At 41.5% G+C, this 24090-nt stretch overlaps 1 protein-coding gene across 1 annotated transcript in view; it reads right to left on the bottom strand.

Moving 5' to 3' along the window:
- The window catches only part of Ermp1 (endoplasmic reticulum metallopeptidase 1), a 59153-nt gene extending 40459 nt beyond the window's left edge, over window positions 1–18694 (bottom strand). The window contains exons 1-3 of the mRNA XM_015492861.2: window positions 18616–18694; window positions 4375–4444; window positions 665–1032 (exon numbers count right to left, since the gene is read on the bottom strand). Coding sequence (XP_015348347.2) covers window positions 665–1032; window positions 4375–4444; window positions 18616–18694 — 517 coding nt within the window. The remainder of the gene's footprint in view (window positions 1–664; window positions 1033–4374; window positions 4445–18615) is intronic.
- Between the last annotated feature and the right edge of the window lie 5396 nt (window positions 18695–24090).

Here is a 24090-nt window from a genome sequence, read left to right as displayed (position 1 = left end):
AAAAAAAAAAAAAAAAAAGTTTCAATGCATTACAAATAAGGAAAAAGAGAGGGTTAGGGGTGTTCCAGAAAGTCCTTAAAAAGCTTTCAGCACTTTGCAATCAAAGAAAAAGTTTTTAAAACACAATGATTGTTGAAAACTGCTGACTTATGATTTTATTAACTTTCAGACATTTATTACAATACCCCCAACTTAATCACCTTTCCTAACACACCTAAAGGTCTTTTTAAAAACAAAAGGTTAAACCTTACAGTCACTAACCTAGGGCACCCCCAAAGACAATTTGAGAACTTCTGAAATTGTGTGCAAAGTTTCGAATGGGTTTTCCATTGAGACTCCATAGCCTTCAGATTTGGGGGCTGTAAATCTCAGAAAGAACACTACACTAGACCCTTTCAACAGTGCCCCCCCCCCCACACACACACACACAAAACCGAATTTATAGTACAGTCTGGACACATATTATTTCTTTCTCATTCATTTCATTTTAAAAGTAAGAAAGCTAATCAAGGCAAAAAGTGAAAGTTGCTCCAGAAGATGTGGATACCACTAACAACCAATCATATACAGGGAGAGCACATGAGTAAGTGAAAAAGGCAGCTCCACGTGTAAGTGAAAAAGGAGGCTCAATCCACCCGGCCACCCCGAATCTGTACGTACGTACCACGAGATAAACAGGAGACCAGACAAGTCCCCATCCCGGCAGTTCGGACCCCAGAAGAAGGGCACCTAAGGCAACCCCACCGCACGTGCACCTGCGATGCGGGGACTAAACCTACGCGTCCCGCACCGGCAGGTGCACGCAGGTACCGTGCCCTGGCGCCCGGGAAGGTAACGCAGAGGGACGCGCGGNCCGCTGCCGCCACCGCAGCGCCTCCTAGTGAGCGGACGGAAACTGCAGAGGGCCAAACTTCTTCTGATTGGCCCGTCCGGCCGCGTCGCGACCAGCTACTTTGGGCAGACCTCTGACCACGGTAGGGCAGGCCCAGACTGAGCGTGGTAGGTATTTCTTCTCCTGTATGGTTTCCCAGCCTGATGGGGAACAGAGATTTCCAAATGGAAGAACACCCATAAGTCTAGAAACGAACAACCTCAAACAAGAGAAAAGTGAGAGAGAGAGAAGAGAGAGAGAGGAGAGAGAGAGAGAGAGCTTAAAAAAGAATGACGGTGGCTTTTATGGTGCACCTAGTGGATGAGGGAAACAATGGCCCGACTTTCGTAAAGAACATTAGAACAGGCTCAGAAAAAGTAGGTTCCTGACTCTTAACATGAGTAATAGGGCTCATTTTGCTTTCACATGAACAATCTAATCAGATCTTTATAACCTCGTGTCTTTTAGGAGTTCATGCTAAGAATCAAACACTGTGCCAAGTACTTTAACAGTGTCTTATTTAATTCTAAGAACCCGGAAAAGGAAATATTTCTATTTCTATTTAATACCCGAGAAACTTAGAGGTAGCAGATGAAGAATTGAAATCTAACTCCGTGGGCTTCCAAAACAGCATTTTGTTCCTCTACGACATGCGACACTGTGGAGAAGAAGATCCAAAAAAGTTATTCGTTTTTCAGTGTCACCCTCCGTGGTAAGAAGCATAGTCTTGGTTTTAGTGTGAATCCTAGCCATTAGTCTTCTTCCCTCTTGCTTGTGCAGTGAGCCTCTCTTCTTCTTTTGTGTAGTGAGCCTCTCTGCTTCATTTGTGTTTCCCGGGCATGCAGTTGATACAGTACCATGAGCCTTATCTGGAAACCAACTGGAAAAGCACACTGCACAATTTTGACTTAATACATTTGTCAGATACAATGCACTATGGTTTTCCTCCAGCTACTTCTCAGGCTCCTCTGCCATCAGAATGCTTCTTATTCCCAGCTCTCCAGCCGCACTAGCCTCTTTCAGACTTCCTGCTTACCATCTTTTCTTCTACAACATGATCTTCTCATATGCTATTTGGATTACCTAGAATGTTTTCCTTTCCCCCATTGCCTAGTTAATTTCTAACTCAGTCCTTCAAATCTCAGTGTAAGTGAGAAACAAGGCCACATAAGCCTGGGAGAGAATGTGTAAATGGTACTTCCTCAAACAAGAATCACTTAAGAAAATTAAGCCTGTCTTGTTTCCTTTATTTGACCAGATATGCACAGGATTATTTAATGTTTCCCTCATTAGACTGTAGGTTCCATGAGGGCAGGAATCATATCTGGTTTTGCTCACTGTTGTCTGCTCTTAACACAAAATTGGCATGTAGTATATAATCAATAAATAATTCTTTTTTTTTAAATATAGGGTCTCACTAAGTTGCTTAGGGTCTCCCTAAGTTGCTGAGGCTGGCCTCTAACTTATGATCCTCCTACCTCAGCCTCCTGAGCTGTCAGGATTATAGATGTATGTCACTGCACCCAACAATAAATAATTCTTGAGTAAATGTATAAATGAAAACATAACAATTTTATGGAAACAACATAATTTTAGCTCTGTGAGATTCTTTCTAGTCTGTAAGCTCTGTGAAGCCAAAGACAATGTTCATCTTATTTATTCATCACCACATCCATAGTGCTTATCTCTGTGGGTAGCCCATGTCATCACTCAATAAGTAATTATTAAATAAAAGAATGAGTATATATTACCTTCTATGAGAACCAACTGTTTTTGCTATTTACTTCCTCTGAAACCTAGACTTTCTACCATCTTTGAAAGACCTCAAAATCAACTGTGTCCACTGTATAACAAGATGTGGAGGTTTCTGGTGCTTAAGGGAAGGTCACAAATGTCTCAAAGTCTTTTATGTTTTACTTATTTTGTGCCATCATTTGCTGGGCTGATTGGTATCAGAAATCTAGGGACAAAATAGCTATGAGCTCACTCTTTCTGAATGAATACTGCATGGTAAATGTCTCTGACCAGACCCTATGGGAGACAGTGTGTCATAATAGAAAAAAAAAACTGGCTATTGAACTCAGGAATCTGAGTTCCTGGATCTGGTACCTTCAATACACATGGCATTATTTAAGTTATAATTTTACCTAGACCAGTTGTTCTTATCTGTGCTAATGATATATCTGCCTTAATGGGATTCAAGGAGGATTAATTAATATTAATTAATATTAATTATATATATATATTATTCATATATATGAATAATCTCACACATAATTCTCATTAAAAGCTATTTTAGAGAATTTTCCTTAAATAATCCTTTATAGATTAGAAGTGATTTTCCTATCATGATAATCATAGAGCCCTGGGTAGTGCAAATGAAGCTATAATTGAGTTCTTAAAAGGCAGTTTTTCTCTTAGACTTGTATATACTATGGCATTCATATTTGAATATTTTTGAGCTATCATATGTGAGATATCTACTCTGTCAGTTACTAATCAGGGTGGGAAAACAGAAGAACAAATCAATGTTCCTGCCTTCACAGAGGTTACATTCTAACAAAAGGAGTGTACATGTATGTGAATAAAATGTCAGGGCTAAGTGCTACGAGGAAAATACAGCAGGAAATTGAGAATGACAGAAGCTGCTGTTGTATTTCAGTGATCAGGGAAGGTCTTTCTGAGTAGATGACATTTGAGGTAACCTGAATGAAGTGAGAAATAGGGCCATATAAGTCTGAGAGAAAATGTTCCAGGCAGAGGAAACTGAGCTGGTATGTTCAGAAGCAATACTGGGAAAGGCCTATAACAAAAACAGACCAAGCCATGGGGCGAGTGGAAAAGAGAGGTCAGAGAAGCAGACAGGGACCAGAGCAAGGAGAGCTCCTGGTCACAGCAAGGACTTTGGCATGATTTTGAGCAGTGAAAGTTTGTGCTCAGAGTGATGTTTCCTAAGATCGCTCAGTCTCAACCCCAGGCAGAGCAGGAATGATCACACCTAGATCACAAAGGCTAACAGACCTTGATAATGTCTGGCCTTTGAAGCTTTTGAGGCCACTTCGATTTATGTGCGGAAAGATGACCACAGTGTATTGAAATGCAGGCTCTAGTTCCCATGTATCAAATTGCTGATAAAGACAAGATGGATGCCCCATAAGGTAAGCTATTGATCACTGGGGCTAAATCCATTCAATTAGTTTGTCAGACAAGTATGTTTTTCTTGTGTGTCCCTTCATGACAAAGTGAGAGCTAGAGTGACCAACAGGCATAGAGATGCCCCATGACCCTTCTCTCTCACCATTTCTTGGATATTTCCTAGTAAATTAGCCAAAATGAGTGGAAGGGCATGTGACCTGTCAGGATTCAGATGAATTGCCAGCCTCTGGCTCCCACACAGGCCATTCCAAAGCAGATGTGCCTTAGAAGGAAACCAGAGTTTCTCCTTTCTTGGAAGAGGGCCTATCAGGGCAGGGGTGAAGTTCCCTGGGACTGAGGCCTTTTACCTGATGTACATTGACATTGAAATTAAGTGAGGTTCCAAGACAAAGGTGAGACAGAAGCAGATGTCAAAACCTGAAAGACAGTGAGTCAAAAGATTAAAAAAACAAGAAGAGCAAGGATTACAAATGCAAATAAGATCTTGTATAAATATTGTGGAGAGGTTCTGTTGCCCATAGCTGGGTTTAATGTGCTCACTTAGGTAGAATAAGGGTGGGCCAGTTTGGTTTAAAGGACCAGGGATGGAGCTGAGGTTCAGGGAACACCATTAGTTTTTTGGTTGGTTGGTTGGTTGGTTGGTTGGTTTAGATCCATTAATGCTAAAGCTGAGGCCTCAGAATGCTTCTAGACAATTAATATTCCTAAACTATGAATCTCTAAATTTTTAATATCTGGTGAAAATGGTCAACTACAGGGCATACCCCAATAGGTCAGACTGCCTAGGAACCATCAGGAAAGGGTATTTCAAATGGCACAGAAGCCAGATGCGCAAATCTGACTTCTCTTTAGAAGTTTGCTACCTGCCCCCCCATGAGCTGAGCTGTCCATGGGGCCTAAGACATCACACACACCCTCACCTCCCCTGCAAACCTGAGTTGGACCCCTGCTGTCCAGTTCCCTGTATCTAGGGAGGCAAGAGGAGTTAGGAAGCAAGTCCAGCTGAGTCTCACTGAACCTGTCACAGCCAGTTTTCTCTTTCCATGGTCAATTAGAAAAGATATTCTCTAGTATATTGATTTTAAAATCAGCATACTAAGTGACACAGCCACATCAATGTTTATGGCAGCTCAACTCATAATAGCCAAGCTATGGAACCAACCTAGATGCCCCTCAACAAATGAATGGATTTTAAAAAAAAAATGTGGTGTATATACACAATGGAATATTACTCAGCCTTAAAGAAGAATGAAATTATGGCATTTGCCCGTAAATGGATGGAACTGGAGAACATTTTGTTAAGTGAAATAAGCCAAACTCAGAAAGTCAAAGGCCATATATTCTCTCACATGTGGAAGCTAGAGAGGAAAAATGCAAAAGGATGTTCATCTATAAAAGTCAAATATATGGAAATGACTTTAGCATAGAAGGAGAAAGAAAAGGTCAAATTATAGTACATTCAGAGTTTGGAATATCATGTAGAATTAAATGCCGTATTACCAAAGTCTGGTACAAAATTGAATAGATAAGGGTATACTATATAAATAGTAAATATGTAGAAGGTAATTCACTGGACAATGCCAGTGGTTATCTCTGTAGGATTTTTCCTCCTCTTTATTCATTTCTCTCTTTTCCACCTTTCCTACTATGAGTTCAGCATTTCCTTTAGAAGCCAGGGACCTGTGTTTGATTCAGGCTCCAGCAGTTCTGTGCCTAGGAAAGCACTTGTCTATTGAGCACTGTCATTTTAATCTTTAGACAGTTTATAAATTAGGCCCTACATGGATGTGATACGACAGGGGAACAAAGTGTCAAAAAGTTAATCTCTGGTTTTGGTTTTTCTCAAAGAACTCTTTTTTTTTTTTTTTTTTTTTTTTTCTTTCTGGGGTTGGGAATCAAACCCAGACCCTGGTACATGCTAAGTAAATACTCTACTGCCAAACTACATCTCAGCTCCAAGCATATTTTGACTAAAAAGCTTAGGGGGAAAGATTCAGTAATTAATCGATTGCTGAACCAACAAATTTTTGAAAGAGTTTTCACTTAATTATCATTTCTTAAACTCAGCCTGTGACATGGGAGAAGAGTCAGTGCACATGCTTTTGAATGGCTTTAGATTCTGAATTTTCTTTTTCTCCTTCATAGAACCCAGGACATGAAGGTTTCTGGGGACTTATTTCAAGGCCACACACTGAGGGCTTTGTTTGCTTTCTCCACTGGGCTGCAGGACCAGGTGACTTAGGACAAAAGGGTATGACTCAGCTGTTTGGGGGCTGGGGAAGCTGACTCATGCGAATTTGCTCCATGCTGAAACTGGCTGTTTCAGTCTATTAAAACATTCATGAGGGTACGCGTTGCCAGAGCTCAAAGCATTTAGGAGTGCAGATCCAGCCCCATCTCTTCCCCACCCCCATTCTAAGTAGTTAAGCACTTCATGCACCACCAGGAACCCCATTCCTAGGCTCTACCCAGGACTGGTTTCACTTGGCCTTTGAGCTGTGACCTTCTTTGGGTCCTTGCTGGCCCAAAATAGCCTCTGCAGCTGTTGCTTTTCCAAAGAGGAAAGAAACAACAGTGGATCTTGTATGAAACTGACAAATGTCTTTCAAAATGTGGTCTGAGGCCAGATGTGGCAATGTACACCTATAATCCCAGGAACTCCAGAGGCTGGGGCAGGAGGATCCATAGCTCAAGGACAGCCTCAGCAATTTAGCAAGACCCTCATCAATTTAGGAAGAGACCCTCCTCAATTTAGGAAGAGACCCTCATCAATTTAGGAAGAACCTCTCTCTAAATAAAAAATTTAAAAAATTAGCAAAGTAGCTCATTGATAAAGTACCTCCGGATTCAATTCCAAGTATGAAAATAAATAAGTAAATAACTGCAGTCTGAGGACCACATAACATGAGAAACACCTGGGAACCTGCAGAAAATCACCTTCCTGTGCTCGACCTACTGCAGCAGACTCTCTGCAGGTAGGGTCCTATAACCTGTGATTCTTATGCAGGCTAAAATGGCAAACCATGGTGTCATCAAAGGTCTTCTTCCACATCTGTTTTACATGTCTAAGAGGGCACAGAGGCAACTATGGTGGAACCTGGGCCAGATCCTTCCTTCAACTTTATGAGTGGCAGGTCTGCATTGCCATCTTCCCATCTTCTCCCTTCCTGTGCATCCCCCATTCCCATCCCCAATGGCCAGAACCATGTAGTACCTTGTCACACGTGTTGTAAAACAGATAATATCATACAGTGGTTCACAGGATAGGCTCCGCCCTCAAACTACTTTAGTATGTTTTGCTCTATGACTAACCTGCTGTGTAACCACTGGTAAATTATTTAACTGTGCTGTGCTTCAGTTTCCCCATCTGAGAGTGGGGCTACTAGGCCCTATACAGGAGACCTGGGTAAAGCTCAGGATGTGTTTGTTCATTGCTATTATTCTGTTATTCTGTGGTTGGCATCTTCATCTGCATGGCAGTTAGGAAACTGAATGGCTTTAGGGAATATACCATCTTCCAACGCTCCAACCCCTCCACAGTTGGCTTGGTATAGGTATAAAGAAATAGTCCTCTTACACCCACCTATTTTTTTTTTTTTTTGGCACCAGGGATTGAACCCAGAGGCGCTTAACCCTGAGCCACATCCCTAACCCTTTTTTATTTTTTATTTTGAGGCAGGGTCTTGCTAAGTGCTTAGGTCCTCTCTAAATTGCTGAGGCTGGCTTTGAACTTGTTATCCTCCTGCCTCAGCCTCCAAGCTGCTGGGAATATAGGTGTGCACCATTACACCATGCACACCAATCTAATTTAAAGTTGCCAAAAGGCAACTTGCAGCATAAACTTGAGGGAAATTTAACTTGCATATTTACTTTAAGTAAGGCAAACACTTAATTGTTAAGTGTTTCTTCCTACTCTATTCTCTCCACTCCTGGAAATAGTTTTATGTCCCTACCTGTGTATATCTCTTTAAAACTACTTTCTTGGTAAGAGGCCTTGTAAATAGAGAACCTGCTTTCCTCTGTCATTTCAAGTCTTAATTCCCTTTGGTATATTAGCAATCAATGAGCAAAAAGCCAGAAGTACCAAGAATAGATTCTCTGTTTTTTAATTAAAACTTATTCACAATATCATTCAGCCATTAGAATGGATGAAGTTCTGATACATGCTATAAGGGGGATGAACTTTGAAAACATTAAAAAGAGTAAAAGAAACTAGACAAGAAAGGTTACATATTGTCTGATTCTATTCATATGAAATATCCAAGTAAATCCACAGAGATGGTAGTTACCAGGGACAGGGAGGAAGGAGAAAAAGAATCAATTGCTTAACATAGTATGAGGACTCCTTTGGGAGTAATGAAAAGATTTTGGAACTAGATAAAGTTAGTGGTCTGCATAGCACTGAAATGTACTAAATACTTCTAAATCGTTTACTTTTAAATTTTTATATTAGGTAAATTTCACCTTAAAAACTTTATTCACTAAATAGTGTGCATAGCTGACTGTAGTAGGTAGAATTTTGAAATAATTCTTAGTTTCAGAGATAGATACTTACCCAAGTTCAGTGTCAATAAAGCAATTTGCTACTCTGTTGCTATTGTCATAAACTGTAATGATAATAAATGCTTTGGGCTTCAGTAGCCTCCTACTGTCAAACAATTCAAAGTACTTACTAAATTAGAATTTTCACCCTTAGTTTTTTAAAGAAAAAATCAAAAAACAGATCTGTGGCAGGTATTCTGAGTCTTAGAAAAGTCAAAGAAAATGGCTTACTTCATAGCCTAAAGTTTTTGAACCATTTTCCCCCTGACTCCTCCACGGTTCCAGCATCCTAACCAGAAGAAAAGTGAATCTGTGAGATCCTGCAAGGTTGGGAGACTGAATTGAGAGATTCAGAAACAAAAGTCCAAGTTTTTCTGTTATTCCAAAATGGTGTTGTGTCAGCAAAGTAGTCGGGAAACCGAACAAAGCATTTACCAATCATTTCCTGAAATGGACAGAAGAGGTAAGAGAATAAAGCAGGTCAGTTTAGGGTGGTGAGGACAGGTGGGTTGACTGTGTGTGTGTGAACTTTGTGGAATTTGGGACTTATAGGAACCAGAACTTCTATTTTTTTTTCCAAGAAATGACAGTAATATAGATATGTATTTGAAACCTTTTGCTCTGTTAGTGTTGGAAACTAATTTTAAAAGAGAAAACCATTGCAAGTGCCAAATAAAACAGATCTGCAAACTGGATCCCCCCCCACCAGCAGCCAGTTTGAAACCTCTGAGCCCTCATCTTTAAGCCCTCAAGGACACACTTGCTAAAGAGAAAATATTTCCCTGTATGAGAATCAGGTTATAGGCGGGATTCTTATCGCTGGATTTGGGGGAAAGTTTACCGGCTAGAATTTATCAGATACAGTTAGCCAGGTCTCTTTCTCCTCCTCTCCAGGTAGGTATGAAGGTGAGTCTTGCCAAATGCCTCATTCCCCTCCCCCATCTGTGGCACTGTTTGGTGTATTTTAAATGAACAATGATTGAGTAGGACGGCCCTTTCTGACACTTGTGCTGATGCAGAGCTAAAGATTTCCATGTGCAATGAATGTTCTGAAATGGATTATTCCCTCTCATCCCCATCCCTAAACACTGACAGGATAGAACACACTGGGTCCCTGAAATTGAAGCACAGAGTTACAGCTCCATCCCATCCCCCTAGACTTGGGGCTAAGCCTGAAATAAGCAGCTGTATTTACTCTTCTTGTGTGTCCTGTGGGGAGGAAGGAAGGGAACAGGAGAAGAGTGCAGGGGCCTAGAATAAAGCCAGCAACTATGGAGACCAAGGAGCACTTCTCTATCCAGGGGACAATCCTGGTAGCAAAGACTCTCAATTTGAGGTGTAATCTGTAAACTCTGAAGGCATTGCCGTGAAGTGAAACTCAATCAGACCTACACATCAGTTCCTGTCTTAAGAAAAAACCTTCCTTCTTAGGAGGGACGATTAGACTTCTTAAGATTAGACTTCCTATCTTACAAGACATTGGCATCCTAAATCCTGAGGTTTCCTTCCTGAATTCTTCCAGCCCTTTCTGCCCAGTCTCAGATGTAAGTGGCCAAGTAGTCACAGGATTCCCAGCAGGGGAAATAAAACTCAGCTGAGAGAGCTAAAGAGCAATCTCTACGGCCAACCTTCTGAGACTTGTCAAAGAGCCACTGGATCAGTCTAGAAGGACTCTCCTAGAACAAGCCTGGGCATACAATCTACAGTCCCATCCCCTTCTAAGAATGGGTGGATTTTTCAACTTTATCAGACTTGCAGAAAACCATGAATATATTCCAAGTTTACACTCAATACTTCCAGTGGGATCAACCCAGCTCTTCCAAAGACACCATTCTTTACAGAGATAACAATCAACAAATACCACATTCTTCCCAACTGGCCTATCATAAATTAGGGCCGGTTTGAGTATGTTGGCCTTTCGATCTCCTCTGGAGTGTAAAACATATTCTGGCCCCTGCTGGGGGTATAGGTATGTTTCCTGCCAACAAGACCAGGGATGCCCTCCCCTGCCACCCCTTTCTTTGAAATTTAAACTTGTACTTGCTAGGTCTTAAAACTTTGGCTTGGTGTTTTCCTAGTTTCTGTTTTCATCAGGCAAATTTCAGGGTTCTTTTTTGTTGTGGTGGTTTTAATTGTTTTTTAATCATTGTTTATTTTTGAATTTTTAATGCCTCTGACCTGGGAGCCTGAAAGATTTTGACAATTTTTGTGCTTTTAAAAATGATGTTTCTTAATGTTTAAGGGGTGGAGATGAGAATGTAGAGAAAGCAAGAAAGTGAGAGAATAACTTTTCCAAGTTAATTATCTGTTCTCTTTTCTCTCCCCAAACTAACCCCAATTGATTGATTATCTGGGCTATTTTGACTCCTTATCTTCCTTCCCTCCCTTTGCTGCCAATATGTCTTGCTATTGCTGCCACAGATTCTCATAATTGAGGGGAAGGAAGAACAAATTGCTTCTCTTTGATTATCCCAAAGAGAAGTTGCAGGCTCTCCTAAAGAAAACAATGAAGTCAGATCCAACTTCTTAGGAAAACATGCTCTGCTACGGACTTTTGTGAGGAAACTTCCTGAAGTAGAGTCTTTGCTAAAGTGACCAGATACCAGCATGAGAACCTTCAAGGGAAAATGAAGAGGACTGAGGAGTTCTGAACCTATAAAACCAGTGACCTGTAGGGGGAAGTTCTGAAAGGAGAGAGGAAATGAGTGGAACTCTGTTGCTTGGGCCCTGACCATGTTTTGCAGGGAGAAGGGAAGTGAAGGAGCCACTTGAGAGTATCAGTCAGGCCTGGATGATCAAATTTGACCAAACTGTACTTGTTAAACTTGGTTGTACACAGGAACTACCTGAGATCTGAGGCTGGAGAAGAGGTGGAAAAAAATGTGGCATTTCTGACAGACTCCCTGAGGACACTCATGCTCTTCTTTGCATACTAGCTAGCCACACTTTGTGAAGTAAGATGGTAGAGTTTGGGAGAAACTAGGAATAGTTCAAAAGTGAGGAAGGAGGCATTAAGGCAACAGATGGACTATCTTATAGGGAGACAGTCAAAAGCAGAACAGGATCTGGGTTCAAATCCTACCTGTGTCATTAATTTTCTGTGTGACCTTAAGAAAGTCATTGCATCCCTCTGAGCTAGTTTCCTTATCTGTAAACACAGATTTAAAAAGCCTATCAACCATTTCAAAGGATTATTGTGAGAATTAAATAAAATATATAGAGAGATGCTCTTTAAAGTCACCAAAGAACTTAGCAAATTTAATCAATGGTATATCAGATATTTCCTTGTGGGTAACAGTGCAAAGTTTCACCTGCATATGAGTAATAGTTACATGTAACTACATTTCCCAAGGAACTGGGTGAGCAGGTAAGAAGAAGAACCTATATTTATTTCCTTATCTTTCAAAGCTTTATGACTGGTCCATATTCCTGAGATTTTGCCAATCTTCTGGTTCAACATCAGTCATTTCACTTGTTTTATAGGATGACTATTCCTCCCATTTGGATTAACTCACATTTCACCTATATCCTTGGGCAGAATAGTTGGTTTTCCTGTTTGACATGGAATGAGAGGCCCTTTATTTGGGAAACTCTAAATGAAAGGCTTCGAAGATGCACTGTAGATACAGCCTCCTGTATTTTTATTTGCCTCAAGGGGCATGACAGCCTCTCTCCCAGCAGACTCAGCATATTCTCATCTGCATCTGCTCAACAGAACACAAAGACATCTCACTGGCAGCCCTCAGCTACCAAGAAGTCCAGGAATGGAGGGAAGGAACTCTGAGATGTGGAATTTGCTGTTTAATTCGTATTACATCTGGAAAAATGTTTGTTTTTGTTTTGAAGGGGTTTGTGATCATTTGTTTGGCTTTGTTGGTAGTGCTGGGATTAAAACCTAGGCCTGATGCTTGCTAGGCAAGAAAGTGCTCTACCACTGAGTTTCACTCTCTTTCCATTTCTTATAACTAGAAGATCTCTATAAAACATCACTCTTCAATGTACTACCTTAATTAGAGGACTTCTGTGAACAATTACTTAATGTCTTTTGAGGATTAGGGTTTTGCAACATTGTTTTTTGAAGATTAGGGTTTTGCAACGTCTGAGTTATCATCCTGAACCTTTACACTTAACACAAGGACGCTAGGATGTCAGCCAAAGGAACTTTCAGACATGATTAATTTATGGTCCGTAAGATGGAGATATTATCCTGGATTATATCTAAGGGGGTCTAATATGAACAAAGGATTCTCCTAAGGGAAAGCAGGAGGTAAGGGAGCCGGAGATGATGGAAGCAGAGGCTGGGTGATGTAGGACCACAGGTCAGACTGCCTCTTGGAGCTGGAAAGAGAAGCAAAGGGATTTCCTAGGACCTCCAGAAAGAAATAAGCTCTGTCAAGGCATTTTAGACTTCTGACCTCCAGAACTGCAAGATGATAGATCTATGTTGTTTTAAACCACCAAGCTTGTGGTGATTTCTTTGCACAGTCATGGGAAACTAATATGCATCCTGATATAAGTAGTAACAGGAAGAAAAAAGCATCAGTAGTTGTCTCAGTGATTCATTTCTATGTTGCTTTTAGACATTTCTGATTTTCCATGTGGATTTAGGGAAGTGTAATTATTTTTTAGTGTTCAGTACCTGAACTCAACCACTGAGCTGAATGACCTCTCTCCACTTCCACCCTACAAAAGGCCTCTTGTTTAAAGGTTGTTCGTAGCCAGAATTCTGGTTTAACAGTTTTACAATCAGAGCTTCACAGCCTATTGGAGAGATAAAGAACCTTAGAGATAATCATTCAGTCTGTCATTTTACGGCTGAGGAACCTGGTCTTGGGTGGGGAACTGACTTGGCTAAGGCACACAATGCACCCAACCTAACCCGGCCCAGTCCTTGCTCTGCCCACTTCCCTTATCTCAGCACTTGGTGCTGTTTTGTGTACTCTAATTGGACATTTCACATAAGCAAGGTCATGGTTTGGTTACTATTCAGAAGGTGCTATTTGTAGATAATCTCTCATATCACCAAAGTGATATCCAGACTTCAGTAAATTGCCCTTCCTTCGTTAAGAAAACCCATGCTGTTATAATAAGTTTATTTCAGAGCTACACATGCCATAAGAATATTGTTCTCTTGCAGCACTGTTTTAGCATGTTGGGCTCTTATAGAAGTGTTTATGCTGGCAGTGGTAAATTTCACCATCTTCTGGTTGGATCACATAAATCTACCCACATTTTGACACGAGAGAAACTAGGCCAAAGGGCACTCTTGTGCCAGGTCCCAAACTCACATACATCACTGCTCTCAGCAAATAGACTTGAAATTAATGAACCTAGAAATCCAGGATATCCAAAATAGGTCTGTGGATTTCAGTCCTTCTCCCTGAACACACATACACATGTGCACACACCTCAAGTAAGAATGCATATCTGGTGCCACAAACATTTAATCCTTTCTAATCTGATTTCCCAAATATGAGTTCATTTTTAATCTAGTTAGGTGCCTATTGTGTACAAAGCACTGACCTACATGCCAGGGATACAAAAATTAACAGGCCCCCATCCCCTTGGAACTACCATTTGAGTTGTATTTTTTTGTCATGGGGATCAAACCCAGGGTCTCCTACATGTTAAGCAACTGCTCTACCACTGAGCTACATCCCCAGCCCTGCCCCCATTCTAGTTAGGAATCAACCAGAAATCTTTACAACCATCTAGGATGTAGAGTACAGCAGAATATTTCTCCAACCATTTTACCAGCAAGGAAACAAAATCAAAGTACTTAACAGGCCAAAAGGTCCCATGGTGCTGGTAGCAGGCCCACCCTGGCCCCTGGGGACTCAACCCCCAGTTCTTTGTTATGCATGTCAATGTGGCCAGCTCACAAGGCCGAGATGCGGGCTTGTGGTTCCCTGTTTATCTGCCTAGAACATATGTGTCTCTCGGGAACATCTTGACCTGTTCGAGCCTCCTGATAGGGGACGGTGACGTGACGGTAACCCAAGGACGCAGTTATTACTCTTCCCTCCTCACTTTTGAGTGATTTCCCGCAGCTGTTAAAAAGATATATAAGGGGAACAAATTTGGCAATAAAGCGCGCACATGCTCCCTCCTGGATGAAGAACCTTGGTGTCCTGTGTATTTTTAACCCCGCCATCCCTCGCCGGACTCGGCTCCGTTAACCGGATGCGGCACCATGGCCCACTGTGGTCAGATCAGACTGGTGCCCAGTCTCCTTTACACTTTGTGGACTCTTGTGTCTGTGGGTCAGCTGCGTCAGAATTTCCTGGAGTTCTTGTTTAAAATATGGAATTTCTGGCTCCAGGTAGCTGGAGAGACTAGGAGGTGGAGTGCTGAGGAATGGGAACATTAAACAACTTGCTCAAGTGACTCTGATCAACAGTCAAGCTCTGTAGATCATAGAGTATGCCCAGCTGTCGCTCATTCTCTACTCTCATTGTACATACAATTCGATGGAGCATTAAGACAAAATAAAGAATCCCTGGGCCCATTCCCACTGGTCTGTATTCCATTAATCTGGGTGGTACCCAGACAGTTACATAAGTTGAGAAGTTCCCCCAAATAATTCTAATGTGCAGTCAAAATTGGAAATCCATGGCCAATGTGAATAGGAACAAATACTATACTCCCCAAACAGGGTAACCCCTAAGTAAATCAACCCAACCTTCTGTCTATGAGAAGGTAGTGCAGGGCTCAGGAGAGGGGAAAATGAGGAGGAGCAAGGCTGGGTCCCCCTAGAACCCCAGAGCATTGGATCAGTGACTTCTTCCTCAAATCAACTGGGGAAAAAGCACCCAAACCCCAAAGGCCTCCCTGAATGTGTTCCAACTCTTTAGGTCCCTAAGGACTTGTCTTCACATCTCTCTGCTGAGCAAAGTCTAAATTGTGGACAAGTGAATCCTGTCATTGATTTGTTCTTAGCTGTGTAGGGTAAAGCTCAGAGCCAAATCTGAGGCTTGCTTTTAGAGCTACACAGTGCCTTATGGCATGGTATACATTTTATATGACTGTATATCTGGGCCACATCTTATTTTCCTTCCATAGTTTTTCTTTCATTTTTTTTCTGTTTACCTCTTTTTTTTTTTTTTTTTTTGCCAGACAAATGTTCTTTTCATTTATTCTGACATACTATAATAGAATAAGTAAAAGACATCAGTAATATGCTTTATTTTTTTTTTCCTTCTTGGGTCAGAGAATGAAAAAGAGCTCACAAATAAGATTGAGAGAGGAAGCCCATAGGCACAATCTTCAGAAATAGGCAGGGACGAATGCGTTGGAGATCATGTGACCTTTACACAGCCTGTGGAATTATGGTCTCTGAAGGGGAATCCATCTGCTTCTAGCTATTTCCCAAGGATTTTACGGAACCTCCTTTTATAGTCAAGCCCTTTAATGTTTTCATTAAACCAGACAGGCTGTTAAGTTTGTGGCAGTAGGAGTTACAATATCAAAGCCTGGCAGCTGCAATACTAGGTATGGTGACTATGACTCATCAAAAACAGAAAAAAAAAAGCTGGGAACAGAGCTCAGTGGTAGAGCACTTGCCTCCAATGTCTGAAGCCCTGGGTTCCATCCCCAGCACTGGGAGAAAAAATCCTTTTCTCCTCTCGCTCTCTCTCACACTCACAGCCATGTTCAATTTCAAGATGCTAACCAAATTTCTGTGATAGATATGCTATTTTTTAAAAAATACAAAAATGCATAGAAAATGCAGAATCCTAAGGATAATCTAGTCATTATTAAGTTTTTCTTAAGTCTTCACTTTAGATGTTGTTATTCCTGGTACATCCTTCTGTCAATTAAAAGTCAAGAGGTAAACTTGGGTGGGAAACTTCTCTGGTATCCCCGATAAAACTGCAAGGTCTTTCATGTGCTCAAACACTGGAATGTTCACTTGCTACCATATCAGCAAGAAGCTAATCATTTTAAAAATGTTTTAAACAAAGAACTTGCAAATCCCAGGGGCAGCTATTAATTTTTTAGCTTTGTTTATATGTATATTAATAAGAAATTTGCTTTTTAAAACTTTTTTTGGTAGTTGTGTATGGACAGAATTCTTTTATTTGTTTATTTTTATGCGGTGCTAAGGATGAACCCAGTGCCTCACACATGCTAGGCAAGTACTCTGCCACTGAGCTACAGCCCCAGCCCTCAAATTTGCTTTTTGAAATCAGGGAAGATATAGAAAGAAACATTAATAAAGTAATAAGCGATTCCATTCAGAACCCTAAGACAGGTTTTTGTAAGTGAATGAAAATTCTTTCTTTTTCAAATCTACAGGGCCATCTCAACTGTTGGTTCTGATAGGGGACAGATAGATGCAAATGGTGGGAACCCAAGCTTAAGGGAATAATTCTACCTAATGGACCCACTGTGCTAATGTTCAAGAAGCAATTTACCTGCAGCCCTGCCTGGCTTAAGTAGACAGGATATGTCACATTCCTCAGCAAACCACCTGTTATCTGCAGGAGAAATATAGGTCCAAAATAATGTCAATAAGAGGAAACCAATTTATCCTGAAGGGGGAGACTTTTGTGAACTTTTTCACAAACCAAATCCCAAATCCCTTTTTCACAGACCAGACCCATTTATTTATGGAGAAAAGGATAATTCCTCCTAACCACAAAATTTGTAAGAATTTATAGTTAATAATCTAACTAGAACGCAGTAGGGACTTGAAAGTCTGATGTCATCCTTCTGTCAATTAAAAGTCAAGAGGTAAACTTGGGTGGGAAACTTCTCTGGTATCCCCGATAAAACTGGAATGCAGGAAGGGCATGCCATCCCTCTTCTCTCTGAAAGGACTCACTCTCTCCCTTGAGAGTATCCCCTTTCCCTGTCCTATCCCTTCAGTAAACTCATGCCTGTTACTCTAAGCAACATGTCTAAAGTCTTTCTGACTTGATCACAAGAATTAGGATTTGAAGAATGAATGGTTTTCATGCTGCTTTGGTTTCTGGGAAGACCCCAGGTCTATAACAGTTCTTCCCACTGCGGTAGGGAGAAAATATCCTTTTTCTCTACTCTCTCAGGTTCACTGGACTGGGACCTAACAATTAAACTGATAGAAGACAAATTAACAGGGGAAAAGGCATCCATATGGATGTTAATATCATTACATACATGGCAGTTCCACAGAGAAGTGAAAACCCAAGGAAGCAGTTAGATTTGGGGGCTGTTAGATTTCCTCTTGCCCTGTGGCTGAGCTTACAGAAGCCTGGCATTTTAGTGTTGAGCTTCCAGAATAGCCATGTGTATTCTAGAAGGTACCATGCTCCACTGGTTAAGAAACGATTCACCTAGATTGGGTGCAAAGGATTCTGTGCTCCACATTGTATGTGTTCCCAGGTGTGGCTCAGCCTAGAGGAACAAAGGCCAGGAGAATTAAAATGGGAATTCAGCAGGTGGGAGTTAGAGGCCCTGGAAAGGGTCCTGAACACTGCCCCATGTCCACCTTCCCAATCCCATACCCACCAGTACTTCAAAAAGTGGCCTCAAACCTGAGGGTGCATAGGAATCACTAGAAAAGCTTATGAAAGAGACAATTCAGAGATTCAGATTTAGTAAATCTAGGATGACCAGCAATTTGCATTTTAATAGGCTCTTAAGAGGTGACCCTACTGCTGATCAGGGGCCCTAATCAAGAAGCTCAATCCTAGGGTTACCACTGTTCATCCTCCAGGGGAGCAGGGGTGTAGTGATGGGAGCAAGGAGCTGTAATGATGAAGTTTCACTGGGAATGGGTGGGAAGAGAGGAGACCATGCTTATGTCTGTTGTGTAGGTGCTAGAAAGAACACAGCTGAAGTTTTCCATAAACTATGTTAGTTAGGATTCTGGCTGGAAACAGATGGTGCCTTTTTAGAGGGGGTAAGAAAGGAGTCTCAATAAAGGGACTGTTTACAAAGGTGTGGGCAGAATGCAGGGAAACCAGCAAGAGATGATGAATCATTTGGGGCTAGCAACAGTAGGAGCCTATTATCACCTCTGGGCCTACAGGGACTCAAGATGGAGCAGATTACAAGAATACCAAGATGATAGCTGTAGTTCCAGAGAAGCAGCACAATAGGAGTTGATGGCTTTTGGTGGCTGGATGGAGGTAAGCTCATGTCGACTTATTATATAGAATATTCCTGGGCAATAAGTACAGTTAATTCTCATTCTTTACAGTAGTTGTGTTTTATCAAGTCATTGTAAACACTGAATTATTGAATACTGAAACATTGTTCTTATGGGAAACACATGATTAGGTTCCTGTGATTTTCTGGCCTCATTGATATATAACCTATCAATATATAACTTTTGTTTCATATGTTTTTATGCTTTAAGATTCTTTGATATATATTATCAAGTAACTAACTTTGAGTTCCTGTCCCCCACACTATAATGCATGCCTAAATGTAGTTTATCTAACACACATATCTTCTATGTGGGCACACCATGGCCCTCTTGGATTTAGAAACTCTGGACAGCACTTCAGAAACCAGTACTACCCTTGGGGGCCATTTTAAACGTTAAAATCACCAATGAAAAGCACAAAATGTGGCAGTAAGTAGATCTTAGAGTAATTCTTTGCAAAATGAGAGCTTAAACAAGAAAGCAGAGTGTTGGCTGTTCAGTCTCAGCTGGGAACATGCCCATTAGATGACTCCAATTTTTCAGGGCTATGTGCATGTCCATCCGCAAAGCACCCTGAGTAGCACTGATTTTAGGATTACTAAAATTTTAATAAGTGGGCAAATTCACAAATACAGAATCCACAAATGATGAAGATCAACTATTCCTAGACTTCACTCTTCTCCCTCCCTGGTAATCTACTGGTGCCTCCTATTGACTGAATCCAACCAGAGAGCAAAAGAGCCTGTTGGTGCAGACTGATAAAGGTCAACTTCCTGAGCACTGAGCAGATGGTCAAGAGTAGAGTGGAGATCTAGAAAATATTTGGCATTTGGCATATCCTCCCCTGTTATTTGTAGAATAGACTGAGATGCCTAAGGGATCTGCCCATTTTAAAAGACATTCATTCATTTACCAGCATTTACTGAGCACCTAGGCCTAGAGCATGTACCATGATGTATGTGGTAAGAAAGGTCTAAAAAGGGTAGAAGACACAGTCCCTATTTTCTAGGAACTCAGGGTCCAGAAAGGACAGCTAATAGTCAACAGACAGATGTTTAGCACCTCCTACATCCTGGACTGTTTTGGGTGCCCAGGATACAGCAGGACCCAACATAAAGCTTTGCTGTGGCAGCAGGTACAGCCCAGAGGAGAAGTGATGTGTAAAGAGTTCACTGCAGGATAAGTGCTCTCATTGGAGCATCTACTTGTCAGAATAATTTTAGCATAGAAGGTGACTTTGGGTTGTTCAATGAGTATATCCTGGAGGCAAGAAAGTGTGTATTCAAAGCCAGTGCCTGCAGCTCAGATTAGGGGAAGAATGGTGAGAGATGAGGTCCCATCTAGGCACAAATGTGATTATATTAAAAGTCCCAATGCTGAAAAGTACCAAAGAGAAGGACAGATAGAGCACTTTAGGAGCTCACAGGATGGTTAGATTATATTGAACCAACCATATATAGATGAGCAAGATTTGGCCATGCAGAGAGAGAGAGGATCCAGATAGGATATTCTAGAGCTCCTGGAAAATATAGAATCTGGCAAAAAAGCACAACTGAAACTTAAATCTACTACCTCTGACTCTCAGCCATATCTTCTCTCTGTGCTTTTTCCATTTTGCTTCTTCCTTTCCTTTTCCTTACTAGTAAAATGGAAGTGCCTTTGAAATAGGATTATTTTCTGTCCTGAAGAGGACTAAATAGAATTCTCTCCTTGGCAAAGATAGTTTGTCCATTCATCTGTTCGTTCATTTCTCTCTCTCTCTCTCTCTTTCTTTCTTTCTTTTCTTGGTTATACCTGGGTTTAAACTCAGAGGTACTCTACCATAGCCCTGGCCCTTTTTAATTTTTTTGTCTTGAGACAGGATCTCACTAAGTTGCCCAGGATGGCCTCAAAGCTATGATCCTCCTGCCTCAGCCTTCTGAGTCACTGGGATTATAGGCATGAGCCACTGCACCCAGCTGGTCCACAATTTAAAAAAAAATGTTAATATAGACACTTTCGACTTCTGGGATAATATTAATGGTGGTAGCTTTCTGTGTGCATGGATGCAGGCAAATGTCCATGAGCAAAGAGCCATGAGCAATGTCCCCAAAGTGAAGGTCTTCTTCGTGTTCCGATTCAAGGCTGTTATATGTGTGGCACTAGCCTCTGCCCTAGGGGAAGGAGAATGAGGGGCTCTAAACTTGAGATGTTAGGTAAGAGGAATAGAAAACCAGTTTACCTGAGGCACTGATTTCAAAACATGAGTTTTGCTTGGCACATGCAACAGGAAGGGAACATCCTAATATCAGGACATGGGAATCCCACATAACACTGAACAGTATTGCATTCCCTCCTTATGCAGGGCTGTGAGCAATCCTAGGATGGAATCATGCAGAGAGGACAGACAGTGTGATGAAGGCCATGTCAGGCACCAACTTAAGAAGCAAGAAATATCATTTTTTAGTTTCTCAATTCAATTTCTATCTCAAATGCCCAGTTCCCAGAGGTACTGGGAATAAACCTTATTAAACAGGGGCTCAGGCCCTGCCACCATGTCTTTGCCAATTGCTGCTCAGGTGCTTGGGTTCTTGCCTTCCTGACACCTTTAGTATTTCTACTCCTTGTCTGCCATGCGGTGGGACCCAGGAGTCCTGCTTTCTTGTGCCTCTGGGGAATTATTGAATGCACCTGAACTACCTCCATGGTGGTCCCCTCTTAGAGGTTTTGCCCAGGTTCCTGTCTAGAATCAACCCACTTCCCTTCTGTCATTCACACTCCCCTCCTCGCACTCACACCTGTTTTGGGTCAGGGAATCTTTTTCTAGTTGGCTCCTGCTATGGTTGAATGTTTGTCCCTTTCTAAACTTACATTAAAGCCAGTTGAGGTGGTACACTTCTGTAGTCCCAGTTACTTTGAAGACTGAAGCAGGAGGATCTCTTGAGCCCAGGAGTTGGAGACTAGCCTGGGCAACAAAATGAGATCCTATCTCAAAGAAACAACAACAAAACTTCAGCTGGAATTTAATTGTTATTATAATAGTATTAAGAGGTAGAACTGTTAAGCGGTACTTAAACATTTAAGGCTTCACTCTCATGAATGAATTAATGCCTTTACCACAGGAGTGAGTTCTTCGTCAGAGGGAGAATTTGGTGCCTTCTCTCTCCCCCCACTTGTTCTCACACCCTCTCTTACCCCTAGTATTCTGCCACCCTGATGACAGAGCAAGAAGGCCCTCACCAGATGGCAGCACCTCAGTAATGGACTTAAGCTCAGAACTGTGAGCCAATAAATTTATGGCCACCATAATTATAGTCTGTGGTATCCTATGATAGCAGCACAAACCAAACCAAAACCCTGGCTTAGTAAAAAGCTGTGCTTTCTGTCAATATGATTTTGCATTTCCTGCGAGGCAACAAATACACAATGGCTGTGTATGTGTGTGTGTGTGTGTGTGTGTGTGTAAAATCCAAAAAGCAAAGCATTGGGGAAGGAAAAAATGGGTTAATAACTTAATAGCGTTTTCCCAGGATGTCATCGTTGTCCTTAGGCTGTGCTGGATTTGGGGAAACAGATTCTAGCTTTTTTCTACTCAAAATATATGGTGGAATATATGAAGGCTGTGTCAGGCACCAACTTAAGAAGCAAGAAATGTCATTTTTTAGTTTCTCAATTCAATTTCTATTTCAAATGCCCAGTTCCCAGGGGTACTGGGAATAAACCTTATTAAACAGGGGCTCAGGCCCTGCCCCATGTCTTTGCCAATTGCTGCTCAGGTGCTTGGGTTCTGCTTTGGGGAAACAGATTCTAGCATTTTTCTACTCAAGGTATATGGTGGAGTTTTCAAAATCATACTTGCTGATTTTTACTTTCGGTAAAATCCGTTTTCCATTTTCACTCCTTATTTTCAGAATAACTTTTAATGAGGAGGAAGCGGGAGCCACTTATGTCAGTTTGATTAAAAGTCTATTTGTCTAGTTCCTGAGAGGGCACTAAAAACAAGTTCTTTCCCCACGGAAGTGGACAGTTGGGAGCCTCAAGCACTTAGAACAGGCTCTGAGACCTTATGAGAGAAGGTGGGGGGAGGTGCTGAGCCAGTGAGCAGCCAACCATTCTCCTCTCCCCAAAGCCACAGAGCTCATGCTGACCTTGGAGAAAGGATGAAGGTCCTTCCTGGTCTGCCTAGCAGAAAAGCAGCCCAGGTCAAAGGATCTCAGTAGGAGCAATAGCAGTGGCAGGGGAGGAACACTGCATCTTCTACTCTGTGGCCATTCTGGGGAGAAAGACCCTGGTACCTCTCTTTTTTATGGGTTGGATGTCATTCTTCCCCTTATCAGAAGTGACCAAATGTTCAGGGATTGCCCACAGAGACACAGGCCAATCACCAATCCTTTAAAAATGTAGAGTTAGTTAAAAAACAAAAAAACAAACAAACAACAAAAAAAAAACAGACTTTTTATTTCATACTTAACTTTGACACCTAAAGCCAACTTCTTGTATTATAATCAAGGAGTGATTAATCATTAGGGCCCACATCTTTAACTTTTTCAGGGCACAGACTGACCAAAGCAAGTTCTCATTATTAAGGGTGTTTCCTTATTTGGGGCCATGGGAGGGGCTCAGGCCCTCTAAAGTGTGACATTCCAGGGCCTCATCCCTCCCTCCCCCAAGATATTGTGTGACAATTCAATGAAATGAGTAGGGGAAAGCCAAAATCTGATTAGCTTTCTTAAATATGAGTCAGTAAAGAAGAGTTTTGTCTAGAAGAGAAAGAGACTCAAACATCTGTTTCTGGTAGCACAGCGATTCTGAGAAAACTTCTTTTGAGCCAATTTTTGCTCTGAGTTAAAAATCCCAGATCCTGGGACAGTGGAAGTATCCTTATGGTAGTGAGAAACTCAGTCCTCAGTGAGAGAGCCACCACCCCATTGTCTTAGACTAATACCAGTTTAAAGGTCTTAGTAGAAATGGAATGGTAGAAATGTCACCTTTCTGGCACCAGGCAGCTCAGTGACTTTGCACTTCACTGCAGGCTGTCGCAGGGGAATTTAAAAGCAATACGAGTCTCTGCAAATGCCAATGACTTTAAAACACACTGTAGCATAAACTGGGATCTGGCAGATTCTAAGAATTGCCTTTCCATAACCACCACATTTTTATGATAAGCCCTAGAAACATCAGTTTCCCATTTTCACTTCTTGCCTCAAGAAGACCACGGTTCTGATAAGGTCAGAAAATGAAAGTGATAAAAAGCAAGGAGCAAAAACCTGCCCCACCCAGCAATGATAACAATGAGGGAGGGTCTAGCTGAGGAGAAAGTAGAGCACCCACGTGACCTGCCTCAGGGCTGGTGCTGTGCTCTGATTTGGCTAAGTGCAGCTATAAACCCACTAGCTTCACTGTTCAA

The sequence above is a fragment of the Marmota marmota genome, unplaced genomic scaffold (genome assembly GCF_001458135.2).
Source record: "Marmota marmota marmota unplaced genomic scaffold, marMar, whole genome shotgun sequence".
Taxonomy (NCBI): Eukaryota; Metazoa; Chordata; class Mammalia; order Rodentia; family Sciuridae; genus Marmota; species Marmota marmota.
The sequence above is the reverse complement of the archived record's forward strand: the minus strand, read 5'-3'. Positions and strand labels throughout refer to the sequence as shown.